The sequence below is a fragment of the Peromyscus maniculatus genome, chromosome 11 (genome assembly GCF_049852395.1).
Source record: "Peromyscus maniculatus bairdii isolate BWxNUB_F1_BW_parent chromosome 11, HU_Pman_BW_mat_3.1, whole genome shotgun sequence".
In the NCBI taxonomy this organism is placed as follows: Eukaryota; Metazoa; Chordata; class Mammalia; order Rodentia; family Cricetidae; genus Peromyscus; species Peromyscus maniculatus.
The window spans coordinates 100769750-100786496 of record NC_134862.1 but is presented as its reverse complement, the minus strand read 5'-3'; the positions used below and the strand labels follow the sequence as shown (position 1 = coordinate 100786496).

Below are 16747 nucleotides of genomic sequence, written 5' to 3'. Positions count from 1 at the left end.
AGGGGCTTTCAATGCCATGCTTACCATTCTAAGACCCACGCAGGGAGGACCACGGCTAGAGAACAGCTTCCAGACACCAGAAATTATATTTCTCTCCCTTATGATAATTAGTTCAAGGTCCATACCACAGGTGACATCACGTCTCAGAAGCAAAAATAGGTCTCTATTAAGAGTAACGTCTTCTGTCTAGCAGATCCTGTCTCCCTGCCTTCCTAATTGCTTCTCCAACCTCAAAGCTCTTTCCTGCTGCTGTCTAGGGGCATTGGATAGTCAGCAGCAGGGCCATGCTCACTGGGTTTGTCTGTTAGAAACTCAAAGAACCTGAGGCTCTGGAAAATATGCTGGTGGGCATCGATAGCCTTTGTGGTGATGATACAGTCTTGTGCACAAGATGGGACATCTAGAGTGAAGGTACATACAGGACAGAAAGTTCACACCCTCCACTAGCCTAACTGGGGCAGAAAAACACTCTCGAGCCTTCAATACAAAGCACATCCTCTGTGCCTCATGTACAATGTCTCATTTAATACTGAAAATCATTCCTTGACAGTTTCCTATTTGATACACAAGGAGTGAAGTTGAAAAACCTCCAGATCCTGGTCCTCCTCTGTGTCCTGGCTGTGATGGAAGGACACATGGCATCAGGTGCCAGTTTCAGACCTAGAATTCAGAAAGAACAGAAGCACTATGGGGTCGGACTCTCTTCCCTCCAGTGTGGAATGAAGGCATTCTCTCCCTCTCCCACTGAACGGAGCAAAACACATCACCTCCGCATGGAAAAAGATAAAGCCATAGACTTCAAACTTTTTTCAGTGGTTAATGGTGTCTCTGCCAGAGCTCAGGGGGACAGTCTAAGAAATCATCCTTTAGAGTTTAGGGCTCTCATGTTTACTTCAAAATTGAGGAAAATGAACCAGTAGAACTTTGAAATCCACCAGCCATTCAACATGTATACTTAATCCTCAGCACTCTGTATAAAAGAGACTAATTAAAATAATGTCAGTGAGTGTAGGTGATACAGGCTTCAGAAGAATGTATCTAATCCCCTGGCCTGGGAGATACAGGTGGTTGTGAGCTGCCCAACAAGGGTGCTGGGAATTGAACTGGGGTCCTCTGTAAGAACAGTAGGTGCTCTTAACTGCTGAGCCATTTCTCCATTTCTGACATTTTTATTTATTTATTTATTTATTTTATGAAAACCAGAGACACCCACAGAAGCCACCATCCGATTTGGGGACCGAGAGGCTGTTAGGTCCTCAATTCTCTAAGCAGCTGTCCGACTCTATTGGCAACAGGTTGAAATTTCACAAGGAAACCCACCATCCCTAAAGAAGGAAATGCCAAAGTTCCCACTAACTCTGGAACCTCAAAGGCCAATGAGCTGTGTGCTGGTTTGCCACAAACCATGTAGACTGCTCTCCAACCAGATCTCTCTTTTGAGAGTTGAGTCTTACTCTGGCCTAGGCTGGTCTCCAACTCACCAGTAGGTAGTCCAGTCTAGCCTTGAACTTTCCATCTTCTAGCTTCAGCCACCTCCCGAGTTGCTAGGATTACATTATGCCCCACAATGTTTGGCGAAAACAATCTTTTTATTTCTGTGGTTCTGAGGATTGAACCCAGGTCCTGGTGTATTCTAGGCATGAGCCAAAACTTTTTTTGCTAGGTGTTCATTCATTTGATGAACATGACTTATACAAATGAATGACAGTATGACAGATTTAACCCTCCTTTAAATATTTGTGAAGTCAAAGCATTTCCAACTGATACTGCTGGCAAATTTGCCAAGCATGAGAACTCTTCTAGACCTAACTAATATTCTTTATTTAAATATCTGAGGAATGGTAGATATACTCTATAGCTCATCTTCAAAGATGACTTCTGATTCCTCTTCCAGGACATACAAGTTCAGTATGGGAAGGTAGATTTTTAGACTCTCTCATCCTGAACTTATAATTTAACCAAATATAGTGTGAAAGTAACTCTGTTCCTGGGCTGTATTCTACAGTCTTTTTTTTTTTTTTTTTAAAAAGGTTATTTTTATTTATTTATTTATTTATTTATTTATTTATTTATTTATTTAGTGTACAGTATTCTGCTTGCATGTTTGCCTGCACACCAGAAGAGAGCACCAGATCTCATTATAGATGTCTGTGAGCCACCATGTGATGCTGGGAATTGAACTCAGGACCTCTGGAAGAGCAACCGTGCTCTTAACCTCTGAGCCATCTCTCCAGCCCTTTTACGAAGTCTTATTGGCTTCTATTTGCACTTTTGGAAGCCCATTGTCCCACATCAGAATCCAAGATATCCAAGACTGGTGCCACCCTTTGTCTTTACTGGACTATCTACATACCAGGGTAGACAAAAAGCTTTATTGTGGATTTAGGTGCCTTGGTAATAGGAAGGGCTTGAGTCATCAGCATTGTGAACTGTTCCTTTGCTGGGCCTCCTAACAGAGATTCCTAATGACTTAGGTTTGCCTTTCTCCTGTTCAAGGGAGAGTCACCTGAAATGGGAGGTAGGTATACATGAATGGCAGGCAGTCTTTAGGACACAGTTGATATGAAAGTTGACTTTCTAGTACTAACCTTCATTGCAGAGTCTGTGCATCTGGAATATGCACACCTGCTGTGGACAGCAACACCTGGCCTTCCCTTTATCACTCAGTATCTTGGGTTCCTCTTCTCAGCACCCCAGTTCTTCTGATCACTCCCCTTTTGAGTACCTATTTTATTTACTCCCAACCGACCACCAATTGGTCCCAATACAGTATCAACTGATGGAAAATTGCAGATAAGCCTTGGTAGTTTTTGGGCCCAAAGTGAAATAGAGAAACATTAAACCAGTAACTGGTATCTTTAGGTTCTTTTACTCACTTTCACATCTTCTCACTAACACCAAGTAAGGCTGGAGAACTGGCTCAGTGGTAAGAGTGATTGCTTCTCTTCCAAATGACAGAGGTTCAATTCCCAGCACCAATATGGCAACTTAAAATTGTCTGTATCTCCAGTCCCAGTCGACCAGATGCCTACTCTGGCCTCAGGGGCCACCAAGCACGAACATGGCACACAGTCATACACACAGGCCCAAACACTCATATACATAAAAAATAATTCCCCTGCTTCAGCCAAACAAGTGCCTATCTCTACCCTGCAGCTAACCCGGGGTGTGGGAACCAAGGATGCTCCTTGGTTACCAAGAGAAAACAAGTGTTTCAGTTTCTTCTTTGGACACCGGCTTACTCATACCCATCGAGGAGTATTCTTCTGACTATGAAAGGGGCCATCTTAGCTCTGGTGGTCACCTCCCCACCCCCATGTTACATCTGTGTGTCTGCTTCTGTGCATCCTGAACTGTGGGCATCTCTAGTCTGTTTTCCAGCCCTTAAGAGTCAAGAATAAGGTCACCCGACTCCTGAGAGGTAAAAATTTATTGATTTCTATGACATCAGCATGTTATGATACGGTCACACCTGCTCATACAGCTGACTCCTCAGAACAAAAGAGGATTTGGTTTTTCCTTTTAAAAATACATTTTTCACCAGCAAGAAACATTTTTTAAAACAAACATTTTCATATTAAGTGGGAATTAAAAACAATGGCTTCCCCAACTCATGGGGAATAGGGCTAGTCAGCAACAGATCTTGAAGAGCCTCAAATCTGCTTTCAGGCCTCAGCCCCCAATCTGCTGTCTTCCACACAAAGTGCTTCAGAGGGGAAATAAAACTGCAGCTTCAACCAACCAGCAGCCTAAATCCAGCCAGAAAAAAAAGAGGTAGACTGAACTCTAACTATTTAACTTATTTGGTAGGACTGTGCGAGATATTTTAATACATTAAAAGTTTTCAATGGGGTAAACACATTTTACAAACAAGTAACTAAACCATTAATGTTTTTAATGTTAAAAAAAAACAAAAACAAAAACAAAAAAACAAACCTTAGTGATAGGCGTACCACATTTACTCAGCTCTGAGAAATGAAGTGTGCTGGCCACTGTGCTTCCTGAAAAGCTTGCCATCATCAGACTCCCCACAATCGAAAGCTTACTTGGTCATATCGATTTCAGTGCTTTTCCCACACTTTAAAAGCTGCAAGGGTCAATGACAGGATTTTTCTTGGACTAGTGAGTAAATCAATTCTGAGAACTTTATTCAATGCTAATAATTAAATCATATCAAAACACAAAAGAGGAAAGTGGTGTGATGAAGGTAGCTCTGACTTGCCTCCAAGAGCTGATCATTTGTTTTTGGTTTTGGTTTTTTGAAACAGGGTTTCTCTGTGTAGCCCTAGCTATCTTGGGAACTCACAATGTTGACCAGGCTGGCCTTGAACTTAGAGATCTGCCTGCTTCTACCTCCTGAGTGCTGGCATTAAAGGCATGTGCCAACACCGCCTGGCTTCTGATCATTTAATTTTAGGGTTTTAATATAATTAAAAATAAATGATCTAAACTCCTAATTAATGCTGAAGCTAAAAGGAGGTTCTGTTCACAGGTAAGAGTCTAGTAGTCAGTCGAACACGAGATTGGATGACAGTTTATGTGGAGATGGTTAGTATATCAGAACATAATGCCATCAATCAAATCAAGGTTGATATTCAGTCACAGGTTGGCTCTGAGGGTTCAGCAATGACAATTATATTATAAAAATCAATTATTTATATTTTATTACTTGCTAACTGCATTAAATATCTGCTAACAGAAACATTTATTACACATGTATGTACACTTACATACATAATTTTTTCCAAGAGAGAGGACTGCTAAACATTTACCAGCACACACCAAATGAGCAGACTGGGGGAAGGGCAAATCTTTTAAGTCCCGTAAGGGACGGGGTAGTTTTTCCACTGGCCATTGAATGCTGAGCTCCAGGCACATGCTGCAGCAGTCAGTGTTGAGGAGCTCCAGGACAGCACAGACACCCAACCCCACTATTAAGAATTAAAAGCATTGTTTTGGGAAAAAAAGTCAACTTTATTTTCTCTACATTAAAAAAAATAGAACCAGCTATTAATTTTTGCTGAGAAAATGCTTCTTCTTTTGGTATTCACAATATCTAAATTTCTGAAAAGGTGATCTGGTAAAATCATCCCAATGCATTCAGAAACCAGATCCACATGTGACCAGCCCTTTACAAAAGTGAATTACAGTTGCCATGGCCTTCACAGTCATTCTTAAAACACACACTGTGACATGAGGATCACAAGGAAAGCTCAACAAGCTCAAGTAAACATTACAGCATCATGAAAACAAAAATCCACCTGTAGAAAATAAATACAACGTTGTGATGATTGTAAAGAAAATGAAAGCACTTAATAAAAACAATGGCAGCTGAATGTATAACTGTCTCATTACCCAATCCTAAGATGTTACTGTAAAATGCATAGACTCCTTACATGTAAAGAATTTGTGCACCACAGTCGTGTTCAACAGTTTTACACAATAAAAATAAAATCATTCAAAGAGTTTGCATACTTTGCAACTATAATACACATAAAATTTTTTGCTCTTTAGACTGTTTTAAAAAAATATTAAATGTAAAAATCCTCAGATGGAATTTCTGCAAAAAGCGCCAGATTGTGTCTTTCACATGACTATGGCCACTCTCCCCCAACAGTTAAGAAAGAGCCTGCAGCATATTCTCAGAGCCCACTCTGTAATTACTGAGGGCTGGTGCAAAACGACCACCAGACGTCACCAACCAGCGACTGCTGCAGAGTACACCAGGCTCCTTTGTGATCCAGAAACTTCCAACTTAGGTGGTTTTGGTCCCAAACACATAGTCTCTACCCATCATGACATGAACTAGCACACCTGTGACCCAGAGCTCCTTTGACTGTCCTGTCTGCAGATAGAAGGCTCACGGCACTCGCAGGGCAAAAATCCCACAGAAGACACCATTATCATCCATCCTTTGTGGACCAGAGCTGAATACATTTTTTGTAATGATAACTCTGGAGCAAAATCCTGTGTTCACTATTGTGCAGTGACTTCAAAGAAAAAGGATGAAACAAAAACATCAGTTAACTCCCCCTGTTCAGTAGTGCAAACAAAACATAAACGGGATACAGAAGACTACCTATGATCAAAGACTACTTTCTGTGACTATAACCAGGACCAAGTTGCTAAGAGTCTTTAGTCTTTACCGATTGTCAAAACACACAAATTAATGAGAAGGGAGCCACACACATGGCCATGAATGAAGCAGCATTCCCAACATTGATCCAGACAGCAACATTAGGATCACATCTGAGGGCCACAATGGGTGACTTAAAACTCCATCTCTGGAACAATTTCAGCTGTGCCAATCCCTGTCTTGTTCAGGGATGCCTTTTCAGCCCACGGCTATGCTGGCTTCGGTGCTTTGTCTGTGCTGGTTGTCTGAAATTCCTACATAGAATTTAATTTTTGGCTTCCTATGACTTAATACTGGATTAACTACCCTGTAATTGACTACTTAATCAGCATCCCTAGTTTTTTGCTGTAGGAATTTATGAGTTGTAATACCAAAAACTAACACATGACAGATTGGAACCCACAGATAACCATTTTCATACTTTATTAAATTCTCATCTAACTTGTTTATCCATTCAAGCTTCATTCCATTCTGGTTTCTCTTTGCTCCCACTGCTTACAGGCTTCTCTATCATATGTGTATTTCTGAACTGGGTGAGGTGAGCTGTTGCTTGGTCTTGCCTGTGAATCCCCCAGCCCGTCTGCAGGAAGCCAGGCAGTCCAGCTGAGGGCAAAGAGCTACAACTATAAAGGATGCCTCTGTAAACTGAAGTGGCTTTACTCACTTTCCCCTGACTTAAGACATTAGCTTTCTTTACACACTAAGTACAAATGGGGAATTTTATTCAATTCTCTTCAGTGGCATATTGCGGCTTCCCCAGACTACCCTAAGAACAGCTATTCTCTCTTCACATTCCCCAGTATTAGCAGGTGGACTCCAGTTACTGATAAGGAAGCACTATCAATACTCTCAAATGTGTTTTGCACACAGAAGACATGTAGAAAGAACCGAAGAGGTGTAGGACAAATCAAATACATATCTATTTACAGCTCATGTCTATTATCAAAAGTTAGTCACAAATCTATAGTTACTTGTCACTCTAGAGACTGTGGAAATGAAACTGCATTGGAAAGTAATGCATCTTAGGGGAGTGGGTTTAACATGTACACTATACTCAATGATCACGTTCCTTTTGGAGCATAGTAGTGGTAGAAGTAGGCCAGAGCCGCACTTCTGTCTGCACGTATGGATATACAGACCCATGCAGGAACTGGCCACCATGGTCTGTGGCTTGCTTTGCCATGGGGAAATGGTCTGCTAGCTAGGACTGCATGCTATACTTGACAGTGGACTTCTCCCCCAGATGGCCAACTACTGTCTCAACTCAATTCATCCAGCAAATGAACACTTGTCCCTGGGCCTCAACTAGAGGCCCCGAGTAGCTTCTCTCTGGCTGCCCATCATTTCCAGATTAGGGCTGCTTTCTTGACCTCTGCAATGTCACTGAAAGTCAGAGTGAAATGCTTTCTAACAACCAAACCCACTGTCTCCTGCACTGCAACAGTGGTGGTGTGGCACTAGTGAGGTAAGTCAGGAACACGTCATTCTCCTCCACACGGGCTCTGGGTTTGCTAAAGATGAAGCTGCTATGGGCTTTTATTTGGTGTCGGTCAGTCTTTCCCATACAACTGGGGAATATTCGCATCTTTTCCTCTTTCGTTTTTCCTTTTGGTTTATTTGAGAACAGAAAACATTAGTCTGTATTTTTGTTTTGCAGCCTATTTGTCAGAACTGTTACTTGTGTTGTAAGTCACAGTGGGGGAACCGACAGTGTTCATGCACAGAATACTGCTGACTTTCAAGCTTCGGACTTCATCACCCCAAAGCAACCCTCTGTCTCAGTGCTGATGCAGTGCCTGCACTTTTTGCAAAGTTCAGTTCTCCTAGGAGGTAAACCACATGAACACAATGACAAACTTAAAACCTTTTCTGGACTCTGCCCTCTTCAAGGACAGTTGGAAGAGGCTGGGAAGTGTACTGAGCTGCTGTGCCCTGGTCCTGCCGCCCTGAGAGGGGCACCTGCTTGACGCTAATGACAGAACACACTGATGTCTGCACAGACTCTGGGGGCCACAGGAGGTCCTGTCAATACTGCAAGCCAATGTCTGGTTCTATCTTTTATTTCCTAATAAGCTAGTCTATTTCCCTTAAACTGGTCATTTAAATGTTTTACGTTAATTTGCTTTAAATGCCCCCAAATACATTTGGTGCTACTATGTCAAAATTGGGGGTGGGGGGATCCAGCTACCAACAGGGGAATGGGGTCAGGGAGGTGACCAATGAAGATGGTGCTGGAGCGTATCACGGGCAAGCACGCAGACAGAAAAGCCTCCTGGGAGCCTGCTCACAGGTGAGGCTTCCCTTTGTGTCAGGCTGGGTTACTATCCTTCGCTGTATTTGCATCTGATAAAAGTGCATTTTGTAAAATACAATATTCATTCTATGATGTGCCTTCTATACAAAGAGAAAGTGGGTGCTCCCTCTCCCGACAGCAGGGAACACTAGCACATGTAAACACGGGGCTGGGCTGAGCTAGCCTTTCTGGGGACACAGTGGTCAGGTGCACAGTGACACTGCTCCCCACAGAAGGCCAACGCTGTACCTCAGCCAGGGTTGAGGACTGCAGCTTGTTAGATAAGCAGACCAGTCCTCAGGACTTACCCACCAGCTCTCCAGGCTACCAGTACCTCAGCATGATGGCTGGACACATTAATGTTGTGAAGCTCTGCCCTAATAAAGAGGGGCACAGCTTCTGAACAGGGGCATGACCAAGGGCATCTGGTGGCAACAGTTTCTTTTGGAGTCTTCTAAGGATGATTTTATGATTTCCTCTTCTCCCAGTGTGATGCTTGCATAAACATATGGTAGAGTGTATCTCTTTAAAACACGAAAAGTTCTTAAAATATATTAGCACATCATTGTATTACTGATCCTCATTGTAGTCGAGTTTTAAAATATCCCAAAGGGGGATAAACATTAATCCATCCATTTGAATTTCCTTTGCTTTTTATATATGTTGATTTGTATATTTAGATTTGCACATGTAAAATAATGCACATGTATGAAGTCTGAACTCCTATGTGGCAAGTCCAAGTCAGTTCCTAAAATAGGCAATGGTAAAAATACTGAATGATGTGGTACCACAGGTAGCCTGACAAAAATGCAAAGGACTGAATGAGGAATATCCACATGTTGCTGAGGGTCATCTCCCTGGAAACAGCTTCCTTCTGGCCCTGGAGAGGAGGAAAGGCCCCTAGAAGACAAGACAGAAAGTGATGCATTTCCCCGCAGAACAGGTCTCCTGAAATAAAGCTGAGTGCTCACCCACAGTTAGGTTTTTCTGTGAGTTGCCCTACTTTGCAGAGATTTCCTCTGACACATAATTTTTAAGTTACCTAGCCTTTGCCAAGCACTCTTCTACTCACTGGGTGAATGACTCAGTCATCAGCATCCACCCCAGATCAGAAACAATGCCACCCTCTGGCCTCTGTTCCCTCTTCCAGTCTGCAATGGTCTATCTGCTTTCCTTCTCTGGGTTTGCCGACTGTCTGTCTCTACTGGAGTCAATTTGTGAGAACAGGCACTCAGGTTGCCTGCTCCCCACTGGACAGCTACATTTCTCCAGTGGTCAGATACAGGATCTCTGAAATTGACATCTAATAATTTCTGAAATAGCATATTTTTTTTGCCATAAAAGTGGTTACATAACACTGATATTCTCAAAATACAATAAGGTTTACAAAATATATTTTCATAACAAGAAAGAGAATACAAAGAAAAACATATCTAAATTTTTTTTTCTGGAAAGAAAAGCTAGATGGCTTTGGTACAGTGCTATGGAGATCATCTACCACTCTTGCATTCCAGTCTTTGTCCTTGCTGAAAATCTCCCGGGTAAGCTGGCTCATAAAGGGATTTGCTGCTCACAAGCAATTCACAGGGGCATTTCCCAGTCTCTAGGCCTGGTATGCAGGTGGCCTTTTTCAAGAGGCTCACCACTGTTGCTACAACTTAGGCACTATCAGAAGGCAAGAGACTAAGGGGTGGGGGTTATGGTCTATTCTCTGATCACCTGAGCTGCCTGCTCAGCCTTGAATTAACCCTGCCCCGCCTGTCCTGTTGTTTCAGGCTATAACACAGCAACTTGTGAAAGCATGTTGGCTGTGCCAACCAATGTTAATTTTCTTTCCAACTTCCTTTCTTCTTCCTTCTCTAATGTTTTTCTCTTTATATTGTTTGTTTTGTGTTTTGGTGCTTGGGACTCAATTTAGAGCCTCACACATACTGGGCAAGTACTCTACCACTGAGCCACACTTCCAGCCTGAGTTTTAGTTTTTATTCAGAGACAAAATCTCAGAAAGTTAACGAGGAAGGCTTTGAACTTGGGATACTTCTGCCTCAATCTCCCAGGCCTGTGCTACCAGAACCAGCTTCACTGTAGTTCTTAATATAAAAGAGGTAAGAATAGATTCCTTTCCCTCCCAAGGAGAAATAACAACTTTGAACCCTGAAAATAGTAAACTATATTCTTTCTTGTAAAAAAAAAAAAAAGGAATCCTGACTCTCCTGCTTCCTGTTGAGAAAAGGACATTCGCTGCAACCACTTTCTGCTTTGACACAGGCCCAAAGCAACGAGGCCAAGTGACCGTGAGCTAAAACCATGCAGCAGGATGAATGTCTCCGTGGAAGGGAGGTAAAAGCAAGTAGAAATACAGTTCACATGACCTCCAATGACTACAATGTCAGAACAGGACTGTTATTTAGCCTCCCTGTAACCTCCAATAGCTACACATTTGCCTGAAGTTGTCTGCATTCCTGTGTCCTTGAGTCCCTGTGTGTGACGTGCTTATCACTCCATTCTGTGCCTGGGCTGATGGAGTAAATTTTCTTTCCAAAAATTCTAAGTTGAAATTCTTATATACAGAATGACTTTGATTTCTAATCAAACAACTGAAAAGGAGCTGGACAGACAGCTCAGAGGTTAAGAGCTTCTGATGCTACTCAGAGGACCTGAGTTTGGTTCCTAGCACCCACAGCACGTGGCTCACATCATCTGTAGCTCCAGCTCCAGGGATTCTGAAGCCTCTGGCCTCCTCCAGCACCTGTATTTGTGTGCATATAACCACATGTAGACACACACACCCCTTACATATAACTAGAATAATAAAATTAAATATTTTGAAGACAAAAATAAATAATTGGGAAATGTTTGTCCTCTAAAGCACATATTTAGCATCTTTGGTAACTTCAGAAATATGTATAAGGAGGATACTGTGTACCTGTTTTGTAAAAATGTGACAAGAGGTCCTCCTTTTCAATAAACCGTTGATAGAGCCAACTGGCGAGGTCATCAGTCTCCAAGGGCACATCTTTAATTGGAAAAATCCTATTAAGATTTAGAAAAATAAAAAGAATTACTTTAATTAAGAAATGAAAATCACTCAGAACCCTAACTTAGCTTTATTAATGAGTCACATACACACAAAAAGATTTAAATGCTAGGCACAGAATGTACCTTAGCAATGTTGCTTCACGAGAAAGTGAGAACTAGATAAAATGTGCCAAAACTGATGGCTTTTCACTAAGTATATCAATACTGGCTTTATAAACAGAGAAATTTAAAAAATGAGTTATTTATTTTATTTTATGTGTATGAGTGTTTCGTTCACATGTCTGTGTATCATGTGAATGCCTGGTGCCTGGGGAGGTCAGCAGAGGGCACTGGGTCCCCTGGAATTGGAATTATGGACAGTTGTAAGCTATCATGTGAGTGCTGGATATCAAACCTGGGTCCTCTGCAAGAACAAGTGCTATTAACTGATGAGCCAGCTCTCCAGCCTCCTCATTTTCTATGATACTGGGGATCAAACCCAAGGCCTTCAATGTGCTAGGTCATCACTCTACTCCTGAGCTATATATTCTTTGACCTGATCAAAATAATTTTTGTATGTCTGTTCAGTCTTTTGAGACAGGGTTTCTCTTTGTAGTCCGGGCTGTCCTGGAACTAGCTCTGTGGACTAGCCTGGCCTTGAACTCATAGAGATCCACCTGACTGTGCCTCCCAAGGGCTGGGATTAAAGGCGTGTGCCACCACCGCTCGGCTGACCAAAGAGATTTTTTAAAGTAGAAAATAGCGACCCAGAAGGCTCTCAGTTAGCTAGGCATGGTGGCTCATGCCTGTAATCCCAGCACTCCAGAAACTGAGGCAGCCTAGGTAACACAGTGAGGTCCAGATCAGTGCAGACTGCAGGGACTCTATAAACAAACCAGAAGACTACCATTTAGTGTGGTGTGGTCAGTGGTGCTTCCCAACTAGCCACAGTAGTTCCTGGGGATCCATCCTTGAGTCCTCTGGGTGTTTAGCAATCTTGTGCTTTTATTTAACACTCATCTTAGCACAATATTCAGAATAATGACAATCATAATTGAGTGATAGTCTATGATTCTGATTTTTGCATTGCAATCACTGTAGTAGCATTTTACTACCATAAAAGTAAAAGACTGGAGAAGGGAACAGAGCACACTTCAGAGAAAAGTATACTTAAGTTCAAGACTTAGCCATGAACTTCCCTGTGGCTTTTATATTGACTTTTTATAAAGGCAGAGTGGTTCACGGTGATCAATTCTGCACAAAACATAGTTAGAAGATGGCACTAAGGAGGGACTAAAAGCAGGAGCTCCCCTCCAGGAGCATGGGATGTTTTCTCCTTTACAGCTTTTCACCCGAGAACAGTTCTCAGCTAACATCATACAGAGGGTGAACCTACACAGAAGTGTGTTGTTAGCTGAATAACTAGAAGACATGGTTAACTGCAGCACAGTGAGGAATCCTGAAAGGAGAATAGCAGAGGGGGAGCCACAGCTTGAATACAAACCCCACCACACCTCTGTGTGAACGGGGCAGACTCCAAGCAAAATAAAGCCTGTGATTCTTGCCAGCACAGCTCTGGGCACAGGAAATTCAGTTATTTGTTTCTGTCTCCTTTCTCCCATTTAAATGCCCTTACAATGCCCATTTACTAAGGTACGCCTTAAAACCAAAAATTAAAACTGAAAATCAGGTTTTACCTTTAAGTGAAGGGTGCTATACATTTCTGAGGTTTAGCTTTCAGATGATGTAATACTTCTTGAAACGATTCTGCAGCATTAGTACTACTTTTTAAAATGTTCACTTCTATCTTGCAATAGCAGCTAAATATTTACATTACTTTCTGATCTCTAAAAAACACTATTTCTACCTTGTTTGCCCTCAAAATTTTGTATAATAGAAAAGGATTCTCTAAGGGGGAAAAAAGCCACTCAAAGCAAAGGCTGCAAATGTGCTGCTGTCCAGCCCCCCAGCCCCAGCACCCCTGTCATGAACCCCAGGAGCCTGCCTCCACGCTGCTCTCCCGGGCACAGTGGGCTCAGAGCAGGACTGAGAAGGTGGAAATGGGAGCTAGAGTAAGGAGAAGCTTCAGAGAGCTTCTTGGAAAAATAACGTACTTTTTCACTTGTTATCTTTCATAGAAGTACAAGCTCTTGGATCTCTGGGCCAGCTGGTAAGGATGAGACCAATACGTGAAGGGCAGCACTGGCACAGGAAGCCTGAGCTGTGAGGTTAACTGGATCACAAAGCTTGATCTATTTGGATGTCAGTTATGTGAGCTGATTCCCCGATTATTAGAAGAGAATTCTGTTTGAACCAGGCTTTTCATTACCTAGAGACATAAATATGTGGCCTAACTTTTAAGGTAAATGTGCTGGTTAGTCTTTACTGTCAACCTGACACAGCATAGAGTCACCAGGGAAGAGGGAACCTCAACTGAGGAACTGCCTACATCAGACTAGCCTGTGGCGTGTCCGTGAAGACTGTCTTGACTGATGACTGATGCTGTGGGGAGAAGGGTGCCCACTGTGGGCAGCATCATTCCTAAGGCAGCTGGGCCTAGAATCTATAAGAAAGCCAGAAGAGTATGATCCAGAGAGTGAGCCAGCTAGCAAGCAGCTTCCTTGGCTATGAGTTTATCCCCTGGTTCAAGGTAATGTTATACGAAATAGCAAGCAGTCCTGTCTCAGGTTCCTGCCTTGGGTTCCTGTCCTGATTTCCCTCAATGATAAAACATGACCTGGAAGTGGAAGCTGAAAAAACAAACAAACAAACAAACAAAAAAAACTTTGCTCTTCAAAATGCTTTTGGCCAGAATGTTTTATTACAGCAACAGAAAGGAACTCAGTAGTTTAACCTCATGGTAACCAAACAACCAGAATAAAGAAGTAGATTGCTCTTGAGAGTAGGCATTTGGTCTGCTCTCCTGGCTGTGTTCTAGTTATGAGAATGTCCAGACAGCTCTGGGTACACCAATATCTTATTTCAACTGTCTGATTTTATTTCTTACAACTTCCATTTGTGTTCCGTTATGGATTACTTAATGCTTGCTATGTGTGCTCTATTTCACAATCCTGCTACTCTCACAATCACTACTATACAAGATGCCATCACCTACTCTTTCCATCTCTTCCTATCTAAATTCTACCCATTGTCCTTAAGACCCAGCACAAATCAATTATAAAGTGTCTTCGGTTCTAAGAAGGCCATACATCCGGTGATTATCACATAATAAATATTCTTTGGAAAAGAAATAAAAAAAAACCTTGTTGACTCACACCAGTTAACATTTGTAGTATGTACTATATTATGTCAGATTAATTTAATTTGTGTTCATTTAAAACCAGGCCTAATTAACTTAGGGATAATTTAGCAGGAACCATAAAATCAAAGAAGATCTTAAGTGGTCTTGATGTCTGTATGTAGTGGGTAGCCATTCCAGCTTTGATCTGGAAGTTCCAACCCCCATTGAGGCTTCAGTAACTGTCACGCCTACAAGGCAGGGCCGAGAGAGGACCCTGAAGACCCGAGATCCAGATACGGTCTCTCTTGTTTCCTGGACCCTGAACATTGGAGGTAGACCGAGCAGAGTTCTCCAGAGAACACCACCAGACTGTGCCACACCTTTCCCAGACCCTGTTACCTATCCCTTCACTTGTAAGTTACCCCACAAAATAAACCTCCCTTTTAACTACGTGGAGTAGCCTTAATAATTTCACCAATATCTGTATGTGGTGAGAGCAAACATTAAATATAAGACTGAACTGAACAGTGGAAGTTTGGGTTTAACAAATGAATTCCTGACAGAACAGTGTAATTGTTGTGTTATCTCTGCACTTAAAGTGGGGAGCAACATGGAGGGTAGTGTGAGGACTGAGACTTGATCCCACCTCTGCCCAGAGCCGCCTGGACAGTCACCTGACTAAAACACAGCTAGGAGGGCAGACCAAATACCCACTCTCAAGAGCAGTCTACTTCTTTATTGTGGTTGTTAGGTTACCACAGGATTAAAATATTAAAATGAGTAATCCTCTAATATGGCAAGGGATCAAATGCACTGAGTACCAGTTCTCTTGAGCCAAATAAGGGGAGTTCTTATACCTATGAAATAGAAGCCTTTACAGTTCCAATAGCTACCCAAATGAGAAACAAGTGCCTCATTTTTAAGCAATAAAAATTCTTATTATCAGTAATCTAGAATGTACTTTTAAATAAAAAGTATTTCCCCCTAATACATAAAATTCTATCTTAGAGCACTTACAAATTACACTTTAAAAATAGACATAGAACGAGGCTGGAGAGATGGCTCACTAGTTAAGAGCATTGGCTGCTCTTCCAGAGGAACTGTATTCAATTCCCAGCATCCACATGACAGCTCACAGCTGTCTGTAACTCCAGTTCTAGGGGACCTGACACCCATGGCAAAACACCAATGCACATAAAATAAAAATAAAGAAAAACTCTGCAATTAAAAACAAACAAATAATAAAGACATAGAACAATGTTTTGCTTAATAGATGGCACTCTCTACATCCAAGTTAGTATATTTGAATTTTTAAGCCATGAAGACTATAAAACGTGAGCCAACAAACCACATAATTCACTCCTCATTCAGTTGTGCCAACTACATGGAAGAAACTAATCAGAGAGAGAGGCTCTGAGATAAACAGTCCCTCCTAACTTTATGAAGCTAATTATCTAGCAGAGGGATGGGAAAAGCAAGCCAGCCAAATATGTAAGCATTTTACTTGGAAGAATGTTGGCTGAGTTTAAATGAGGAATGAACATTTGCTCATGCAAAAGACATGGAAGAGCAGCTACCACTTGAGGACTGTCTAGAGGAACAAGACTCAGAATTTTAAAAAAGTTCTAAGCACCACACGCTTAGTTTTCAAAAGTTAAAGCAATTGTAAGGCAGACAACGACAATCCCTTCCCTCCCCAGACCCTGCTTTCAGACACAGTCTCTCCCAAATGTTTCTTTCACTGTCATTTAGATATTATTTAAAGTGTGTGAAAACTGTCATTTCTAGATTACTCTGCTTCCCTTGAGACTAAGGACCTGGCCATCTTACACCATTTCCTCTTCTCTTTTATACAGTCTAGGATCACACTTATTGGTTTACAGCCTATTGATGTCTTTTCCATTTTTCCAACTGTGCTGTAACATAGAATACAGTGCAGTGTCAAAAAATAGGTCTGCTGAGTTGAACTGACAATAATACGTCAGTGAAAAACTTGATGAGTGCTACATATAGACAGCTATCTCTTCTGATATAGATTTTAGTTTTTCCTTAATTATTT

The 16747-nt window shown here is 41.8% G+C and overlaps 1 protein-coding gene across 3 annotated transcripts in view; it reads right to left on the bottom strand.

The window, feature by feature from the left end:
• Positions 1-3412: 3412 nt before the first annotated feature.
• Lpgat1 (lysophosphatidylglycerol acyltransferase 1) overlaps positions 3413-16747 on the bottom strand; it is a 59715-nt gene continuing 46380 nt past the window's right edge. For all 3 annotated transcript variants that reach the window (XM_076548226.1, XM_076548227.1, XM_076548225.1), the window contains exons 7-8: positions 11356-11462; positions 3413-9329 (exon numbers count right to left, since the gene is read on the bottom strand). In XM_076548226.1, the coding sequence (XP_076404341.1) occupies positions 9178-9329; positions 11356-11462 (259 nt within the window). In that variant the 3' untranslated portion in view covers positions 3413-9177. The remainder of the gene's footprint in view (positions 9330-11355; positions 11463-16747) is intronic.